This window comes from Buteo buteo, chromosome 25 (genome assembly GCF_964188355.1).
Source record: "Buteo buteo chromosome 25, bButBut1.hap1.1, whole genome shotgun sequence".
In the NCBI taxonomy this organism is placed as follows: Eukaryota; Metazoa; Chordata; class Aves; order Accipitriformes; family Accipitridae; genus Buteo; species Buteo buteo.
In genome coordinates this window covers 17563518-17584747 of record NC_134195.1, presented here as the reverse complement: position 1 = coordinate 17584747, position 21230 = coordinate 17563518, and the positions used below count along the sequence as shown (strand labels likewise).

Sequence of the window (21230 nt, the reverse complement as noted above, 5' to 3'; positions counted from 1 at the left end):
TGCGTCAGCCTCCGTGGAGGAAGGTGAGTGGGTGGATGATTAGACATGGTCATCTCATTGCGCAGGAATTTCTCACGATTCTCCCCAAACTAGCCTCTGGGAAAGAAGCCAACAAGCAGCTGTTGTCCAGGACTTAAAAGATGGCAACACCACACCGCGGACTTTTCCCATCAGATTTCTGTTGTTCTCAGGAGTCTGTGATCCCTTCCACCCTGTGTCCTCACCGACAGTACTCTCTGCAGGTACTCGACATCTCTTTCAGTCCAGCTGGCAGGACACTGTGGCTGTAAGGATTGCAGAAAATCTCAAAAACCCTTCTAAGGGTTTGACCTTTCTGTCTTTCCCTGGAAGAAAATATTCAGAGCTTTTCAGGAACTGCAACACAGTGTGTAGGGACATGATGCTTACTTGACACCACCAATTTCCAGAAGCCTAGAGAGATAGTCTGTTTTGGAACTGCAGAAATCCATTCTCATTTGTTGTACATTTCTTACTGTGCTGAATTACTCTAGTGAAGGATGAGGATGCCAACTTTGTCCCAGTATTTAATGGGAAGTATTTGGAAAGAGATGAGCAGAACCTTTTCTTTTGTATTGATAGATATTAGTGACTTACAGGGTGAAGCCAAGGCTGCTTCTGTGAAGGCAGAAGATGTTAGACATTGCAGCAGGAAAAGAGGATATAGCTGCTTTCCTGTGGTTATTAGGTTTTGTGTTCTTTTGGTTTAGTCAATATATTCAAAAGGAAATAGAAAAAAAACTAAGGAAGCGAAGATCTTCCTTCCTGTTGGGAGTCAGCAAGGATGATAAATTCCTTGCCAAGTGAGTCATTTCTTCACTTAAGAGACTTCAAAGCTTTAAAAATTACTTTTTGTACCACAGAGCTTAGATATGAAATTGCATGTGCTTTTAATGGACGAAGCTGATCTGGCCCTTTACGGGAAATGATACAGAGAAAGATGGCAGGGAAATAAGTGGTTTTGAGTGAGATGCTGTAGTATTACATCTTTCCAGAATAGCCCTAACAAATACCCCTTTATTGTATGGCATGCTGACAGAAGCGAGAAGCAAGCGTTTAGGACTGCTCAATGCTTCCAGTGTTAGCTGTCAAATAGTTTACAGGCTAAGTAAATATTTATAGGATAAATAAAGGAAAACTAAACTACAGTTTTAGTTTGACAGTCACACATTTTCTTGAAACATGCCTGGAAATGACGAGACTAAAAATAGGAGCATCGCATAGCATTTATATAAGAAACAGGTGAAGTGAGAGCTTTTATATAGCAATACCCATTAAAACCCTAGCCCCACTGTGGCTGTCTCCTTAGCCCTCATTTTCTTCAGTTTGAGAAACTATTATGAAGACTGCTCGTGGTTCCTGGTCTTGTGAGAGCTGAACAAACGTATTTGTCCCATTGCTTTCAACTCGTACAGTTACAGGGAATTAATTCTACATTAATGCTGTGCAAATTTCAGAGCACAAACTGAGACAAGGGGCATGAAAGGGCATTACTTTCTCTTTTTTGAGTATTTGATGATGTGGTAAGGTGCTCATCATCAGCATACCAGTTTTTTTCTAGCACTTGAGTCTTCCCAAATGTTGTGTATCAATCCTAACTTAATGGTCTAGATCCTTAAACACCTAAAAACTAGATGATGTGACACATAAGACTGTGCTTGATCTGAGTGCTAGTTCTTTTTGAAGGCTTTTGACAATCCTTCAGGCTTAGCTTAGGTGAATGGTCAGCGCATCAAAATGGTCACAAAGGAAAAATCCCACATTTCACATTGAATCCCCCTCTAAGTACCACAGGTACCACTTTGTGGAATAAAACCCAGCTAAAGACCACACAACATTCAACCTGTTAAAGCTAAAAAACCCCAACCGCATCCCTTGAGGTGTCAGTGCCCCAAGCAGAGAGAGGAGGTACGAGATGGTGCCCATGGGAGCTCCTGCCAGAGGGGACGACTGCGACCCCATCGCATGAGCTGGAATATTCTGAAGTTCTTCCCAAACCTCCAGCTGCTCAAGCAAGGCTGAATTTAAGCCTTGCTAGCTTAAAGAAAAAATAACAATTTACTTACTTTCATCAGAACTAGAGTCCAATTTATTTTGTCTGGAGAAATTTCCTTTTGAGGAAACTTTAAGGAAATTTCTAAAAAAGTACTTCAACTCAATCTTCCTCAAATTGTTTCCTTATCAGCTGTATAGACTTCCAGTAAATGCATTATGGGGGAAAAAAACCCCCCAGTAAACATGTGATGTGAGCAGCCATAAAGGTGACCTGGTTAAACAGGAAAAAGTACTGAACAGAAGATGTCTGCTGAAATACTGAGAGAGAAATTGCCTGCCAGCCTGGGAGCTGTGAGCCCGGGAACCAGAAGCATCCTTGAGGAGCACAGCCAGCATCTTTGAAGTGCAACTGGGTACCCAGAAACTGGAGACATCTGAGGTACCCTCAGTAAGCGCTAAACCAAGGAATGGTAATGGTAACTTATCATCTGAAAAGCTGAAAAATAGTCTGGAAAAAAGGGGAAAACATCCTGAGAAAGCAAGAACTGGTAACTGCCACTGGCTGTTCTAACTGTGAGAACAAGGAAAGTCCCCCCAAATAAAAATTGGTCTGAGAGAAGAGAAATCATCATCTGTTGGCTGTCCCAGGTGAAAACCAGAAATTAACAGCATGTACCGTCTGCTTGAAGTGGTGGTGTCCTACACCCTCTTATGTCTCTGGGATGTAAAAATGACTTTCTATCCAAAATGGAGCTTCTCTCTCTTCCCGAGCCTTCTACAAAACCTTGGCCCCTCGCTGGGGATGCCTGGCTGACACGGATCTCTCCGTGACACATCTGAAGTGAGACTCTGCCCGTTGTTTTACCGTTCTCCTACCGAGCCCACGTCTGGGGCTGGTCGGGTTTGTCCTCCCACCTCTGGGACGGTTGGGCCCCTTCCGAGATCTGTTCGGTTGCTTGGTGCCACACATATACATGTAAGTAATCTATCATATCTGCTGTTACATTACTGGTAAGTTTGCTTCACTAGTAATAACTTTGCTGTAACCTGTAATATTATATATAAATACACTTCACTGCTGCTATTATCGGGTGCTGCTAGAATTGACTGTTGCTGTAATTGCTGCAATATTGATTGTTGCTATACTATTGCCTGCAGCTAATACTTTGTAACAGCTTGATATACATATATATATTTGCTTTCTTAATCATAGGTATACTTGCTAATGGTGATTTGTGTGGTATTTGTGGTATTCTGTAATAAAGTAAAGAAAATGAGAGGATAAAGCCTCCATGCCCTTGTGTATTACAAACTGCTATGAACCCACGGTCACAATCTGTGTACACCCACAGGCCAGGTAACCCTTTAGGTCGTGACACCACATTACAACTTAAGTCACCCAACCCCAGCTCTTAAGCACAGGATGCAAAATAGCCAGAAAAGAATAAGGAACAACACGCACAGAATTCTCTAATATCAAAATATAGCAATTTATTCAAGACACTGAATATGATCTGTTGATTCTCTCCTTAAAACAAATGAGCTACAATACACAAGGTGAATTTGAAGGAAGTGTGGGTGGGGGAGAAACAAAATAAGGGTTGATGTTGTTTCAACAGAACCTGGGAAATGCTGAAATGAGAACCAAGTCTGGCTGCAAGTCTGACACAGACAATAAAAACTGCAGAAGCCAGAATTCAGAATTTCAGTGAGTGGCTGAAAGAACATTTCTGCAATTGACAAAGAACCACATCTTTTAAAAAGGCAAAAGGAGGAAAAAAAAAGGAGGAAAATTAAAAAGGGAAAAAAGAAAAAGAAACCCAAAAACAAAGCAGACCCTTACATTTGACAAAGTGCACTTCACTTGGCTCTAAAATTAGCTATTTTTTCTTTTTTTTTTTTTTAAAACAAATTAAAAGGAAATTTCTAAGATGTAGCATGGGGTTAATGTGTGTATAACCCTGTAAGTCAGGCCCTTTAATGCCCCATAAGGGACCCAGTGTTTCCTACATAAAAGATTCAGTATCCTTCTAACCCCCCAAGTTGAGTGGTTTTTCAGAAACTGGTTTTTTTTTTTTCACTTCAAGGCCAGTTCCAGACAGCCAGCAATGATAAAAATCCAGTAAGTCTCTCAATGGTTTCACAGTCCTGTTTGGTCACTGAGGTTTTTCAATTTCTCTTGTGTTACAAAGAACTATAAACACAATTATCAAAAGATATTGTATGAAAAAAAAATGAAGTCCACCAGCCTGTTGCTTCATGCTGTTCTGTTGCAGGGGAGCTGCAGAAAGGCAGCGCTAGCCGGCGGATGCCAACGCGGCAAGAGGGAATCGGGAGCTCCCACGAGGACAGTTCTGCAGGTCTAGGCTTAGACGTCCACGTTGAACTACAGCCTGGAAGAGCCACTCTTCCCACTGCCCACCTCCTAAAGACACCAGCTCCTTAGGCTAGGATTAGCCTTCGCAACTGCATCTTCTGCCTTCCTTCAGAGCTGCCCCCATTTTAGCTGAAAACTATCTACTACAGTATCTTTGAGCATTTTCCAGTCTTTAGGGTCTGGGGGAGGGGAAGAAAGGTGAACTTTCTTAGCTTCTCACATATGCCGCTTTCAAATCCAATAGTCTGTATAGAAAACTGGACCAGCAGCCTCTCTCACACGTAGGCTTTGCAAACCAACTGATTTTGAAATTTTGGTTCTCTTGGCTTCTTATCTCCATGTAGGCGGGCAGAGGAAAGGTGGTGTTCTCACAATTTAGAAAAAGGAAAAAGCAGCAGGCATCACAGACATTGCCCACTTATCTACAGTAGCTATCCCGGGAACAACCACGGAACACGGGCTATGCAGCCAGCCAGCCACGCGGCATCGCTGAACTCGCACTGAGCAACCTCATCTCTTTGGATCCCGAGGTCTGGTCTATTCGGGTGTCGCTCAGGGGACAAGGGCAGGGCCCCATCCGTGCTGCCCTCCGCTGCCTGCAGACCTGGAGCTTCTGCGTGTTATTCTCAGAAACGCCACCCAAAAGCAGCTTAGGAAGTTAACCGTGTACATGCAATGACTGTAATCAAATCATCGACCCAACCGTGCTTTATAAAACCACATCAAACCTTTGTATTCAAATTCAAGTCTCTCTTCGAACAAGTACTTTTTTTCTGAAGTAGTGACTTTCAATTAGTAGGTACACATGGTTATTATAAAACAGTGCAAAACTGCCACGTGATCATCTACTACAGCCCATGGTCTTGGAGCAGAAAACTAAAACCAACACATAAATGCATTTAACACTGAAAATAATCCTTGGTATCTTCCAGTGTCCAATTTTTTTATATAAATTAAAAAAAGCTTAACTGTCATTAATAACGAAAATTCCATGTAACTGTTTGCACCTCAGGACTGAGTAACCTTTTTCGCAGCTATTTCTTTTCATTCATTTCTCCTTTCCAAATATGTATCTTTAAGAAACGGAGTTGAAGCTGGCAGTGCCTAGTTCCACTAGAAGGACTAAGATGCTGTACAGATGCAAGCATAAAGAGAGGAAAACACAGGAGAAAAAAATGACGTACAGATTCCACGATGCCATGATGATGCCAAGATGCCTGGCAGGTCTTACACCACCAGTTCAGCATTAGGGCTCCATCAGATCCAATCACCACCTCAGCAGCTGTGGTCAAATCAAATCCTGTGTTACAGAAATAGCGACTTTGGGCATGATGTTAAGGGGGTTCTCTGCTTGTTTGTTTTTTCTCTCTCCTACAAATCCTAGCCTAGCCTGTGGGCTAGAGAGGACACCTGACTCAGCCAGTTCTGAGAATTTGTCTGCCACCACCCCAAGGCTGCCTCATCGTTTACAGCACGTTCAGTGAATTCTGCCTACGCATCCTTCTTTGCATCCATCGTTTGCTCTTAAGAGTAATGTAGTCTTCAGTAGGCATCCCTGCAGATGTCTGCCTTGCAGTAAGGAAATCTTGTCCAAAGTGGATAGGTGGTGCTTTGGAAGTCTTTATTGTCACTCCGATCATTTCACCCACCACAACTTTACAGTGGTATATATGTTGAGATAGAATTTATATATGGTTTATCATGTTCTCACCTAACGGAGAGTTCTACGTTGTCTTCTGAGGACCGCACTGAGGACACCCTCAAGGCTAAACCTGTCTGGGCAGACAGGGTGCCTCCAAGTGCAGACCCAGCTCTCCCCTTGCAGCACGCAGCCCACGCACGTACTGCCACACACTGCCAGATGCAATGGAAGAGCCTGCTTCTAGGTGCGTGCTCACCACGGACGGACAGGAGCTTGGCAAGAGTCCATTCTTCAACAGTGACAGATGCAGCCAATGTTATCTTGGTTCAACTGGTCTCATGAAGTCAGTGGTAAAATCCCATTGACTTACTGGAACAGAAACAGCTGAGTGGATGAATAGTGGAGGACGGCACTGCTCAGCAAGGCCATGGGCAGCCAAACCCATGTTCTGTATGAAATTTGAACTATCTCTAGAGGAAAGAAGATACACAAGCGTTTTCCCCTGGTTACTGAGGGTAAACGAAAATATGGACTCAAGAAAATGAATGCTGTATTTATAGTCTCAAACTTATGAATCCCTTTTAATAAGCGTACACCATCAAACAGCCACAAAAATGAAACGAGACTTTATAAATGGCTGGCTGCTGGAAGAGGACTCAGTAAATGACTGGCATTTATTGTATCAAATAGCATTTTTTCTAACAGGACTTTCTGAGAGAGAAGAGAAAAAGGATACTGCACCTTTCATGTTCCTTGGACTCTGTGTCATTCTTTTTGCTTGAATTACACAACTGGTCTACATTTGGTGGCCATTTTAGGCTTTTAAAACTGTTTAACATAAAAAATATTTTTTTTCCAAAAATACACTGGGTTCTTTCTGTTAAAAGTCATCTTTCTCCTGTAAAAATCTTCCCCAGCACTGCATTCTTATATAAAGCACTTATTACACAATTTGCTGAAAGTGCCCTTGAGACGCTAAGATCTGAAGCATGGAGGATTTTTTTTTCTTTTAAACGGAGAGAAAGAAAGGAAAAGGAAGAGAGAGAAGAGAGGAGAAGCAGTCTGTCAAAAATTTTCATTGTCATGTCCACCTGGCTGCATCTACTATGGGCATACAGGGAAAAAAGAAAAAAAAAAGGGCAAGAAGAAAGAGGAGAGAAAAAAAGGAAGGAGAAGTTGGGAGTGGAAGGGAGAAATAAAAGGAAAACAAAAGTTTCATCCTAAGCCTGGGATCCTCCAGGCTGTAATATTCCAGCTGATAGAAAAACCACTGAACAAAAAAAGTAGTCTAGAAAATAGAAAGTGTTGTGATTACAAAGTTGAGCATTTCATCAGTACAAACTGGTCTTTGAACGTCCTTTGGGAGAGCAACTGTAGTGTCCAAATTGGAAGGAAAAAATACAACACCGCATGGAGGAGGATTTTTTTTCCCTTTTGGTTTATCACAGCATTTTTCTTTTTTTTTTTTTTTTTTTTTATTAATTTTTTTGGCACAGCTTTTTTTTCCCAGCCATCAGAGCAAGTTCTCAGATGCAAACCAAACAGTGCAATGCCTAGCTGGTGGCTTCATGCTTCCAAGGCTGAATGTTCCAGGTGGAAACCATTCCCTCCCCCTCTGAAGTGACTGCGTTTTTTACTCCTTGATGAAGGTTACGGACAAAATACTAGACACCTGTGGCCAGGGAGAGTTGGTTTCATGGTACACTCTAACTTTGTTCAAGTTCATACAGTTCTGGAGCTGTTAAGAATAGTTTTGAAGAGTGCTTCTCCCCACACATTCACTGCTGGTCCATTTGAAATTTCTTCTAAAACATTTCACTTTTACTTCCGCAGATCTAGAACACAAACCTGGAGAGAAAAGACTCAGCATTAAGAACCATTTCTGAAGGTGATGTGGAAGTCCTGTTCATATATGGCCCTGTACACAGGCTGATCAGCCAGCTCTATGTTATACTCCCCAGCTTCCAACCAGCCTGTCTCAAGTCCCTGCTTACACGCACACAAGTCAGGGAACAAACCAACATGAGAGAAAACCCAAGTGAAATCCATCCATTTAACATTGAGCTGGGCTTTCGTTGGATTACAAACATACACTTTGGTGGTATGTCCCAGATAAGATGATGGGTGCTATTTAGTTGCCTAAATACAGTGTCCCCTTCCGTTTCTGAAATATATCCAAAGCAGATGCAGGCCTGGCAGGCAGGGCACAGGACCTAGAGGGGACATGCGCCCAGTTGGAACAGCTGGTGGACGCCAGGCACAGCACCATCGCAAATGGCACAACTAAGCTCAAGCAACTGAACCATGTCGTAGGTGTACCCTTTGTTAAAACCAGTTGAAAAATACTGCTCTAAGGTAGTTATGCTAGCCAGCCATGTAGAAGAGTTATTTTAAAAAGCTGTAGAGTGTGCTGTAACATGTGTGTCCTTCACAAGCTGATCATGCTACAACTGAAATTTTTTAAAAGTAACATTAACAGCAAAAATAGTAATGAATAATCAGTATCTCTGCAGCAATATTTCTCCTTTACCACACAATGAAATCTTTGGGCATCATGCTGAAAAATTCCTCCTTTAGGTACTATTCAAGGGTAAACTGCTGTGGGATAAAACTCAGAAAGCCCCAGGACAACTGTTTATTAGAGAGCTGACTGCTGTGATCTGACCTTCATTAAAAATTGACAGATGAGATAAATAATCATAGAATCGTTTAGGTTGGAAAAGACCTTTAAGATCACTGAGTCCAACCATCAACCCAACACCACCATGCCCACTAAACCATGTCCTGAAATGACAGAATAATAATGATAAACAACATTACTGTTGTTCTTATCAAATATGTATTTAAAAGCCAATCCCATCTTCAGCAATATTCACCTATTCCACAAGCATTCTTCACTTCCCATAGGAACACCACCTCCTAAGTATTCAAATCCTTTCAAAGCAGGAGCGTTTTTAATACACTACACAGAGCTACTTACTTATGTCTTGAGCTGCCTACACCTTCAGCTCTGCCCACAGGAGGCGATGTGGCACGTATGCTTTTTGTTGACACTCTCCCGAAGCGTCATCTCCACCCAACATTTAGAATGTGTAAAGCTCCTTACCGATCCATCTGATGCGCTTGCTCCCACTTTGTCTCCTCTAGCATTCCAGCAGACTTCAAAGATGCCCCCGGTGCCTCGGTAGCTATGTACTAGAGTTCCACTCTACAAAGCAAAACAGCATGCAAACATTTGATACAGAAATTCCCCTTCTTTTTCTCTGTTGCGTGGCACTACATTAAAAAGAAGAGAGTGGTGGCAAGGGAGAGCTATTCACATCACCCATCTATGGTCATCTCCACAAGGTGCTGAAGTTAGGATAACTGGTCTTTGATAATGAAGAGAAACAGGCTCCTCCAGAAAGCAATTTACAGTAGGACTCTTAGACATCTGGTTTTGCCAACTCTGTAACAGTAAAGGCCTGGGGAGTTAGGCTGAGGTGGTCCTCTCTAAAGTTTGTTGTTAATTCAGACTGTTAAGGCATCAGTATCCAGAATTAAATCTGTGGAACTATGATGTCCCACTTTTCTTCAGAATATCACCAGACCCCAGCCCATACACCCTTTGTATCCAACATCCCCTCATGACAAAGTATAAGCCAGGTGCATCAGACTCACAACTGAACTCAGCCTGTTACTAAATAGAAGTACCCCTTATTTCTAAGAACCAATCCACACCTTTGCTTCACAAAGCTGAGGGCACAACGTAACGTACCTAGTTTCACGTATCCTAGGTGTTTTAGCATACAAAGAAGCCTGAGCAGAAATGTTCTGGACAGTCACCTCACTCCACCTGAGTGACTCAACTGTTATTCTGCGATTTGTATCAGCCAATACAGTCAGGTTCACCTTGGCTGGCAGGTCATATGCTACAGAGGTACATATATTTTCCATTTAAGCTTTTGCTATTAATGTGTCATCTAAACCAGATGTGCTTCACATGAAGCAAAACAGTACCTGAGTATTCCATATATGGACACATTTGTCAAAGGACCCACTGGCTAGATATTTTCCATCAGGACTAAAAGCTACACTGTAGACAGGCTCTTGATGTTTTGTTAACGTATGGATGCAGACTCCTCGGTCAACGTCCCACAGCCGAACAGTGGAATCAAACGAAGCACTGCAAGAAGCATTCAAACACAAGCATGTCTTAATTTGGGTGCTAATCAATTTGTAGTTTGATACTATAAACATTTTAAGAGAATACCACAGGTTTTTTCCCTTAGCTAAGCAAGAAATAATGTTTCAAACAGCAAAGCTAATATGCACTACAGCCTTTACTTTTTTTATGACAAGAACTGTATCTACAGAACTGAATTCTTGTATGAGGACCCTTTGAGTTTATCTAGGTGTGCTGTATATAGGATCAGACCACTTGCCCTAAGAGGGCCAAGCTCCCTCCTTTTGAGATTCTACCTGCTATTATTCAGGAACATCAAATATATATTGTTGTTAATAGGATAAATGGTTCCAGAGAGATCTTATTCCTAATGGATTTGCATTATTTAATCAATTAGCATTCTGTAATTCTCTAGAACTGCGGTTCTTTTCACTTTGTTTCAATGCTGGTTTTTGCTACACTCCATCTAAATCCCAAACTGTGGGCTTAGAGAAAGGCAAAGGAAGTAACTGGTATTAAAAATAATATTGAAAGAACAACTCCAAGAAAGTGAAGTTCTTCCCTGTCCACTCCCTGACTTAAGAGTAAAATAAGTAAAACAGCTTCGATACAAATCCTCCTCAAACTCAACACACCATGAACTGGTTTGACAATCCCATGGTACTACCATCAGTTGGCATTCTACAAGTAAACGTATTTCCTAAACCCAAAGAAGAATTTTGAACCAATTTTATTTGTAGAATTTTAAAGATTATCCAAGCTTTTCTCTGTTAGTTAACATGACTATAAAAATTGTCAATATCTGCCCAGGTGAGTTGCATGACCCTGGTTAGAACACATTCCAACCGGCTGAACGGGCTGCCATCTGCCTCATTAAGTACTTTCATTCGTGACAACCGGATGCTGGATGTGAAGATGCAATGCCAAATTTATCAAGGCAGCTGAGAAGTTAGCTATCACGTGACTCAGTTTTCCTTCTTTTTCTTCTTCCTTTTTCAAATATAGTTCCTTTCCCTTTGGATCCATCCCCCTGATTTACGAACACAGGTACTTTTTACTGGAATTGTCTGCAGGAAGACTGACGGCAAGGTGACAGTAGAGTTACATGTCAGAAAGACGATCCTTCTTCTTGGAAGGTAACAGAAAGAGGCTTATTTTTTACCTTGCTAACATGATGTTGGAGTTTGGGTTGCTGGTGCCTGGTCCTGTAGGACTCCATTTGATAGTATAAATCTCTTTGCTGTGAGCCTGAAGATCATGTACACAGGTATCTTGCTTCATACTCCAAATCTAAGTCAGAGTAGTTATGGAGGGGAAAAATGGCAACGTTACTAATCTCTTCTCAGCTGAAGTATTTCAGTTTTATGTTATTCTTACCATTTGTTAATTTAAGATCTCGACACACATGCATACACATAAACAATTTATTAATGCAGCAGTTTGGCACACATGTTCGAATAACTCCATTAGGGGAAAGAGCTACACATTTAATAGTACTATTTATTCAATAGGTAAGAACTACATAGTTGCTGTACTGCCCATACCCTGTAACTGTATTTTCATACAGAAGGTTAAGTTACTCTACTTAGAGAAGTTTAACTTGAAGTTTAAGTCACACATTGCAACAGCAGTCATTTTAAAGAATGAAAAGGAAGTTTCAATAACTGCTTAGAACCTAGTAATTTTCTCTTATGCCAGTAAAATTTTCCTTTTCCTCCTGAACTCCATTTGTTTTCCTCATGTTTTTAATAGCATAGATGATGGAAGACGATCAGCTACTTATGCAGTGTTACATGGCCAAATACTTCAGTGTGAGATAAAGAATATGCTCAACAGAGATGACAGGTAATTTAGTACATCTTTTCTTCAGCTAACTGAGAAAATAAGATTAAGCTAATTCACAGCAGGGAAAATAACTCAAATTTAGTCAGTCAATTTCAGAAATACTGAAAATGTAGTAATGATTTTACTCACTTGCAAGTCTGCACTATGAGAGAAATGATGTGCTCTTATGCTGAATTTTCAACAGCATACCTGAGTCTGCTTTTGGAAATGTTACACAAAGCTTAGTCATGTTCTATTGCTAACAGGCAACATGTTCCAAGAAGCTGTAGGAAAATATCAAGAACTCCAAGAAAAGAAAAGAAAAAGAAGCCAGAGAGGACTGATTTCCAAAGGAAAAGGAAGTAGAATAATTGCCTGAAGAGGCATTTGCAGTCTCCATCCCCTGGAGGTTTTTAAAACTAGGCAAGGCCGGGGATAGAAAACCGTTAGCTCTTGTGCCAAATTCAGTGGTCAGAAATTTGAACTGGTGCCAATGACACTGAGCCACAGTGGTTTTTAAAATGCAGCACACAACTGGGCACCAAAAAAAATGTGCTATCGCTGGGTCAGGATGTTTAAGCAGAACAATAATGGTTACTATGATACTGATTTGTGGCAGCATAACAGACAAGGTGCTCTGTTTCAGTCTCTTCTAGCCCTATTTTCTGTTCTGAGAAACATTAATTTTTTTTTTTTTTTTTAAACTGGATTAAATGTCCAGTTCTGTCAGTAGTGTGCAATAATACAGCTAGAATCCAGAGCGACGAAAACCCCAGTGGATATGTGGCAAAGACAGAGTAGATTTGAGCAGAAGTCAGGCTACCTATGAAGAGGAAACATTCGTAATGGTGATGTTCACTTAGCTCTCAACTACAAGTTCTGCTGCTCTCCCAGTTTCAGTTCTTATACACAGGCTGCGTGTGTGCTAGAAACGTCTCTTGCTTCAGCTGTGTCAATCAGCAGGGGAAAGAGGTATGAGCCTTAATTAACACAACTATACTATGAGGAAACTGTATTACTGGTACAACTCTATCCACAAAACCCTGGGATGTTGGCTTTGCTCAAGGAACCAGCATAAATCAACAGTCCAGCAGGAAGGCTTTGCTGTTACAACATACAGCTATTCCTACATAGACATAACCTTCATTAATGTGGCTGGGAAAGGAGAATAAGCGAGGAGTTTGGGCTGGAAAAGCTCTATTGTGAAAAGTATTTCTGCAAGCCCAGACTCCCCCTGTATTAGCAGTCCTGTGCTGGTACAGCGCAATGGCCCAGGTGTGCTGGTAAAGCAGCCTATGCTGCCTGCGAGCCAGAATCCAGATTCATTCCGCCTAACTTCAGACACCTAACAGAGGCATGTACATCAGTAGCGTGGCTGCCTTAGGCTTCCCACACAGTGAATGGATAAAGATAGGCATCTTCAGACAGCTATTCAAATTTTTGGTGGGCTCTGAATATATATATGTTGTGTCCCATTGCTTAATCCAAAGCTATTACCAAAAAAAAATAAAAATCAAATGGCTCCAATGAAATTATTTTCAGAAAAAAAATCCCAATGGGAAACAAAACTCTTTATTTTTATATTCTTTTCAAAGTGTAACTGATAGGCTGCTTCTTAGCACAGGGATTGTGCTTCTGTTGACAGGGAAGCAGATGTATATATATGCATATATATGTGTGTATAGTCAAACTATGATTACTCTGTGACAGTGCTGTATCAGTCACATAACACTTATTTGGATAGGATGTCTCACTTTTCCCAGTGGCTGCTTCTCTGTGTTCTATCTTTCAGATTGACTTTAAGAAATATGGGACAAAATGAAGCTATTGTTCATGCAGAACTTTAAGTGATACAGTACCATCACTCTGGAGAAGATTAAGAAATAGACATAATTTTTGCCTTTACTTTTTGAAGAGCAGGAATGGAAATTATATTACCTTTAATGTCATATCATCGGAGCAAGATGCTAGTAGCATGCCAGATGGGTCCCATTTGATTGCATTAACCTCGTTCTGAAATAAAAAGTGATTTTATGAAGTGAACGTTCCCATTACCTGCATTGTACCGGGCCCCCAGGAGAGGGCACTCGGGGTTTACGCATGCAACAAGTTCAACCACATATCACAGCCCTGGTTGCTTTATGGGGGAACAAAAGCAGTGCTGCTTCCGAACATGTTATTTAAGTGTCATTTAGGAATGGTAACCATTTTGTGTTTGTGAACAATACACACAATCAGTCTTCTGATACGTGTTCTGGCACAAAGTCTCTCAGACCCCTTCTTCATAGGCTAGGATTTAAATAAACCCTCAAACCAAGCAGACTGATGATACAGCATTAACTTCTTCTTAAAATTGAGATATTTCTTCAGTTAATATTCTGTAGAACTCAGAGACGCAAATTTTCAATAGAAAGTACTGGTGGGATGTAAAGTTTTGTGGAGTGTGTAGTTCTTAGTATTGCAGCTGTACCACAATGCTGGTCTCTCTAAAGAGAGGTATATGTGTAAATGAAAATCAGGATGGAATATTGAATAGTTTCCAATGCTCTCTCTATCAATCTTTCTAGTGCTTTGTAATTAACTAAGCCTAGCATATCCCCTTGGTAATCAGTAAGTTTTCTGAGCTTTTTTGAGGGTCATACATAGGGACAAAAAAAAAAATCCACAAAAAGGGAAAGATTGTTTCTGAAAAACATATATTGGCTCAGGGTCTCAGTGAAAATAATCCTGGAAAATATGTAAATTTTTCTTTATCCATTTTACATGTTTCAGTCATAATTAAAAGGAACTGTACAGATATTTGAAGTAAGAATTTGCATCATGCGCAAAATGGTGCATTTCATATAAAGATAAAAAGCACCAGTCTGTTGGTAGGAATGTACAACCTGTCATGAAATATCAGTTTAGTATCAGTTTAACCATAGACTAGATAAAGGTCTCCAAACGCCCCATTTTTCCTCAGTAGGGAGACAGCAACTTCTGGAAGTTAACATCTAAATTACAGGTCAGTATGAGATGAAAGCTAGAAAAAGTAGCTTTTGACAGTCATTAAGTACCACCAGGAAAAGAGGGGGAAATACATCTTAAATACATCTTATTAGATTAAATTGATCCTAAAACTGAGCAATGGCTGGAGGTAAATTGTTCTCCTCTTATTCATAGTTCTCATTTACTAAAGGAAATTAAGCCAGTGGAAAACAAAATCCTATTTATTAATGTGCCTTTAGTCTGCAGCTCATGCTACATATAAATAGTCTCACTGTTTAAGCTGCAGGTTTTGCCTCCTACGGTGATTTAGAACAGTTTATCCCTTCTCACAGGCAGTGAATCACTCCCAAGGAATACGGTTTTAGGGAAGCAATGGGCTGGAACATCTCTGGTGCTAGAACACACCCTGCAAACACATCATCTGCCATCATCGTAACATGCTGCTGTGACTTTATCATGAACATTTTGGGCTTCTTAAACTTACTGTGTGTCCTTGAAAGGTTTTAACGGGACGATCACAGCCAAGTCTGCATACGTGAATGCACATGTCAGTGCTGCAGGAGGCAAACGTAGTGTTGTTCTGCCAGTCTACATCCAGAGCAGGAGCTGTGAGGTACAAACAATGGAAGGAACATCAGGGAATACAGCACAGAAACAGCTATCCCAAATCATTTCCCTCCTGTCACCTATCTGGATCAAATGGACTACAAGCTAGTTCTTGGCCTGTCACCTACTACCAGTTACAGGGACGACAGGGACTGTCTGAAGGGCACAAATTGTTTTTCCTCTTGCAGTGGATAATCTGGATGCTTAGCGTGGCATCTATTTATGAGAACCTTTTGGGTTAAGTCATCTAAGAGGGGGCACAACAATCCACCTCCACCCTCCCCGCTCCCAGGTATACACATCTCTTGGGCCTCCTCGACCATTCATTCCTCTGTAAGCCAGTTCAGCAAAGAACCTGGGAGAAAACTAATCCAGAAAAAAACACGGATAATTTCAGCTGGGTCAGAAAAAAATGTTCCCCGTGAATCCCAGGCACGACACATGGGAGGGAGAAGCAGCAGGTGGCCATCTTCCTTTGCACCAGCTTTATGCAACCACTGACACAAACCTATTGTTCCGTGCAGACACGTGGATTAATAATACCTACATTCAGTTTAATTTGGTTGGGGATTGATTTAAGATAGGCACATTCATCAAGCTGATCTGAAATGAGAGGAAGAGTTTCTGTAGAGGGTTTGGCATTACCCAGGACTGAACTAATGAAACTTTGTACACAGATAGCACATGAACATGTAACTAGTGCCTGTGTGCAACAGACACACGCTTTGCAAAAAGTGTGGAAAAACCAAAAACCCCCACTTTCTACAGCATGTCACTGCAGACTAAAAGCATGCACAGGAGTAGGACGGAACTTCTGACATACAGCTTGCTTGCGTTTCTATGACTGCTGCTTGTTTTTTTGCTCAGGGAAGAGCTTAGCTGCCCTCCAGAGGATGACATAAGACTTGCTAAAATATAGAAATCTTCATTCTCAGCACACTCCTGTGAGAAGCAAGTGTGTCAGAACGAGACCAGCATATAGGAAGCAAAGTTAAATCTCTTTCTGGCAACAATACAAGGCAAGTTTATCATTAAAATGAAATCAAGAAAAGCCTTATGCAAATATGTTCAGAAAAATACTTTTGCAATACAGAGGTGAAAAGATACCTGTTCTGCCAAGCCTGTTGTATTTAAATATGTTTTTGCCTGTTATAATTTTTATGAACTGCAAAATGAGATTGATCCATGTCACCTTCCGAATCATCAGGTAGCTCTCTAAATGACAATGGAGGGCTGAAATTGTTTCATATACAAACATTTTTTAGAATATTAATGAAAAAGCTCAATAATTCTGTGTGAAAGGTAAGGAATTTCTACATTGCAGAAATATAAAGGAGATTTGTGTAAGGAAGGCAGGTTACTTCTGAGTTTTCCAATGAACATGAAAGGGGATCAGGAAACAGCAAAGGATTTTGTTTCTTTAACTGCCTGTTTGTCTTTCTTTTTGTGCTGCAAGCTTTGTATTAGTGTTTCAGAGCAAACAAAAATCTATCTTCATTAATAGCAACATGCCTTCAGGGCTAATATCTAGTATGATATGTATGACTTGAAAAGTAATCTTCTGAGAGCTATTGGCACCTAAAGTGATGGACTTGCTTTGCAGCATAACTTGAATCATAGTGTGTTGATAACTAATACTGATTCATTTATTGGTATGTTTAATCATATGTTTACTGGATAAATACATAGTCTGGAAAAACAACCAAACATGGTTTTTAATGCAAGTAATTGAATTGCCAGTGTCTCCAAAACCACAGGATACTAGTCAATTGCATAAAAACAATTAGAATGTAATCTAAAAAAAGCAGCAACAAATCCTTAAGAAATGCAGCTAAAATAAATCCCGACAATATTTAAGCTTTTTCTGAACAAATTCAGGTGTGATTCAGAATTAGAAGCTCAGAAGAAGATAGAGTTAAGTGTCTGCAGGGAGTGATTCAGAGCACTTACATGTCTAAAACTGGGTCATACAAATACCTCTTAGAGTATCACTTAACCAATTTGTTCCTGCATGCATAGACATCCGTTCACATCTATCAGCAGATATGAAAACTGGATTATTTGACTCCATTTTAAAGAAATAAGCTTTGTGAATACATATTTTGATCAAGTGCCCTATGATGACTCATAGTTTTGCAAGAATAATGAAACCCTAGAAGCTACTTATCCACTTCCGTACGTATTTTGAACACAAAACCTTAAAGGTACATGGGAACATCAATGATATAGAGGCCTTCAAGACCTAGACAAAGGAGTCTTCCTTATGTATTTTAAGATGACAGTTTTGTCCATATGGGTGTAAACTAAACAAGTTGTTGTAAAGCAGCTGAGAGTAAAAAATTTATGTTATTCCCAGGCCAACCATCCCCAGACTTCAAAGAAGTATGCAAAGAAGTATGCCACACAAGTATGTGTTAAAGGAACTGTACTCTGTCTAGACTAGACTTTTAATTGTTAAAATGTCACCTTTAATCCTTGTGCAGACAAGGTTTTCAGATTCCAGATATGGAAAGGAATTTGCTGTTAGTTTGTTCTGGCGAATAAGTGATGCAAAGAGGACAAGGTGAGGTCTTTGTGGCTTTAGACTTCTGTGAGGACAAAGACTCCAGCTTTTGGCCTATGAGCAATTCCCTTATTACCTAAATGCTTTACTTCCCTATGAAAACATACTTGAAATAATGAAAAAAAAAAAAACAGAATTAACCTCTCCACATTTCCACTTGAGTTGTGTCTTATGGTCCAAAGACAAAGAGCATACATAATAAGAATTTTAAAACAAATCTATTAATGCAGATGGACATCGGCATATTGCATTGGAAGACCTAGTTAAGTTTTCAACTTGCTAAAAGGGGAATGGAGTGATATGTCCTTGATGCACATCATTGCTAAGACAGCTACACATCAGTGAACGTGATTCTGAAGGGGCAACCAAGTTCTGAATCCACAACTACTTAGATCAATAAATAGTTAGGGATGAGAAGGCTTAAGTGTCTCATTAACTATATCACTATACAGTGCGAAGTCTGGTTTTATGGAACAGTTATGATAGATAAATAAATGCCACAGTGAGAAAATCTGTCAGCAGACACTGAATCCTCCAAACTGACAGTTGCATTAATAAGCGAGAAGATGAGTGACAAAAATGCAGAGTATGGATCTGCTGTGTGCATGGACATACTTTTTGTCTTCTGTTGAATAACCATTTCAATTGCTACTGCATATTAATAACTCTGTGAAAATGTGAGAATGGGAACAACTAGAAATTGAGTTGAAAAGCATGCGCAAATTAATGTTTTAAAATTAGTAGCAAAATACGTGGTTTTAAACACCAGTAAGCACCTTGTGAAAGCCTGCTGTATTTAAAACTGGGTTAGTTACAGTGAACACACAGGAAGATGAACATTTCTAGCATCAGAATCTGTAACGTTTTGGTGGTTTTAAACTCTGTTTGACTATGCCCCTCAAAAATTCTTCACTTTGACAACTTATCCAGTTTGGATCATGAATTCAGTCATCATCTTACCAGTCTGGTCTCAGGTGAATTTAAGGTTATGTCAGTGACTGCCTGTTACTCAAGATTACTTAGTATCTATGACATCTCCTGTCTTCTTGAAGCAGACCAGATCTACAAATGACCATCCAAGTAAGGTTTTGGTGCAGCAAGGTTTTGAAACTCAAGGTTGGCAACTGACTTCTGATAATCAGAGAAAGCAAATACTGAAGAACTTCAAGTCAAAATTAAAAGCTAAGAAATTGCTGAGGACCTTCATGCTTGCAGTGATGAATGCAAGCTGCATGAGAGATCCGGCTGCTTCTGTCTCAAGTAAGCTTCATTGCAACAGGAGCAGAAAGAGTGGAAGAGATCCCAGACACCTCCACGAAAGTCACTTCATAAATCACCACTTGGCAGTATTCAAGCACATAGGTAATGACAGAATCATTCAGCTAGGTAGACATGGCTGGTGTTTAAATCCTTTCCTAGAATCAGTTTAACCTTCAAAGCTGATTCTCACAGAACCCCATCTTTCTGAAAGAAGAATAAACCCACAAGCCACGATACTCAGGATAGTTAAAGCACAAAAAGCTTCGTTCAAACTTCTCTCTGGCGGATAGGTTTTTACAAAACGATACATTACATTGACAAAATTAAGAACTGCATTTCATTTTACTAACAAGAGTTATGCAGAAATTACCTGAATGGAAAGGAAACTGCTGTTTAGCTTCTCCTGTGTGAGCATCCCAAATTATTGTTGTCTGCATCCGAAGGAAGGGGGAAAAAAAAGATTAGTGACTGTTCAGCTCAGAGAAAACAAATAGAGACCACCCTCGCTGAGGAGCAATTCTAAAAGATGGACTGATAAAATTATTGACTGCAGAGAGCCTTGTGTGCTGAACAGCTGAAAAAACAGAAATCACTTCCAAATATTACAGAATAATAATCTAAGTGTAGATAAAGAAGTATCACGCCTACAAAGGAAGTAATATAACTGCTAAGAATGGGCATATTCTCTCTGAATAATGCTAGAAGACAGCAGTACACATTTTTAATAAGTATTTTGTTACAGCTGTTTCAGTCATCTTCTTCAAATAAGACTTTTTCAAAGATGCAAGTTGAATTCTATTCCAAAACTACATGATACTACATTTCTAACACTTAATCTACCAAGTGAAATGTTTATCTAGCAGCAGAGTACATATTACCTCTTGCCACTGTGGTGGCACAGACCAAAGTGTAAGTTGCTTACAACAGGTTTAATCCATACTCACAGCACACGTAAGCAACTCCCCTGTAGGGCTCAATACCACCTCCTGAGTGAATTCTCAATTTATTGGGAGTTTATGATTCCAGAAAATAAATTAAGGATGCCTCATCTTGCTGATAATGGATCATCTAAAGAATCACTGCTGTTATTGGGAACATCAGTTTGCCAGAATAATGGAACTACCATTGGAAGACAAGTGTAGCTGAATATAAGCCAGTATTAAAAGGAATAAAACTAAGTTTCCATTTTCACAAGTAGGTGAAAATATAGGGATTCATCTAGCCTACAAATCAGATGCACAAGCCTGAGCTACTTTCCCTAGACTCCCTCTGTCAGTAGCTGGAGAGAAGCACTGCCAGTGCATCTCACTGTGACACAGGCCACACAACCCATCGTTTGGAAGTGCCATTTTTCTCTCCAAATTTTGTAAAGGAAGCCAAGGATGACATACACATCTAATGTTTAGATATGGAAAGTTCGGCAAGATGAATGCTGTGTACTTTCAGTTTCAGTTTTAATGCATTTGTGCTCATCATCATCGGTCATCTGTTCATTTTAATCTCTAATATGCACTCAGCTGTAACTATGTCTTGCTTGATTTTGAGTTCAGAACTACCATTATTTTTTGCATATTTGCATAGGAAGCCATATATATTTCATTCAAATAAAAGTGTTTCAGTAATTAGATGAGCTAAAAGGTGCACTGTCTTTAAGATCACTTCCTTCCTGGAAATATTTGATAAAACTACAACCATAAGTACTGGAAGCAGTTCTTTCCTTAACTGAGACACATTTACGATGCAATTTTACACAAGGGGCAAATGGAGTTGTTTTTTTTAAAGTACAATCTTT

General features: G+C 40.1%; 1 protein-coding gene across 2 annotated transcripts in view; it reads right to left on the bottom strand.

Moving 5' to 3' along the window:
- Positions 1-3484: 3484 nt before the first annotated feature.
- TBL1X (transducin beta like 1 X-linked) overlaps positions 3485-21230 on the bottom strand; it is a 203545-nt gene continuing 185799 nt past the window's right edge. For both annotated transcript variants that reach the window (XM_075057375.1, XM_075057374.1), the window contains 7 exons: positions 19809-19869; positions 15494-15615; positions 13960-14034; positions 11360-11487; positions 10032-10197; positions 9139-9240; positions 3485-7880 (listed from right to left, as the gene is read on the bottom strand). In XM_075057375.1, coding sequence (XP_074913476.1) covers positions 7854-7880; positions 9139-9240; positions 10032-10197; positions 11360-11487; positions 13960-14034; positions 15494-15615; positions 19809-19869 — 681 coding nt within the window. In that variant the 3' untranslated portion in view covers positions 3485-7853. The remainder of the gene's footprint in view (positions 7881-9138; positions 9241-10031; positions 10198-11359; positions 11488-13959; positions 14035-15493; positions 15616-19808; positions 19870-21230) is intronic.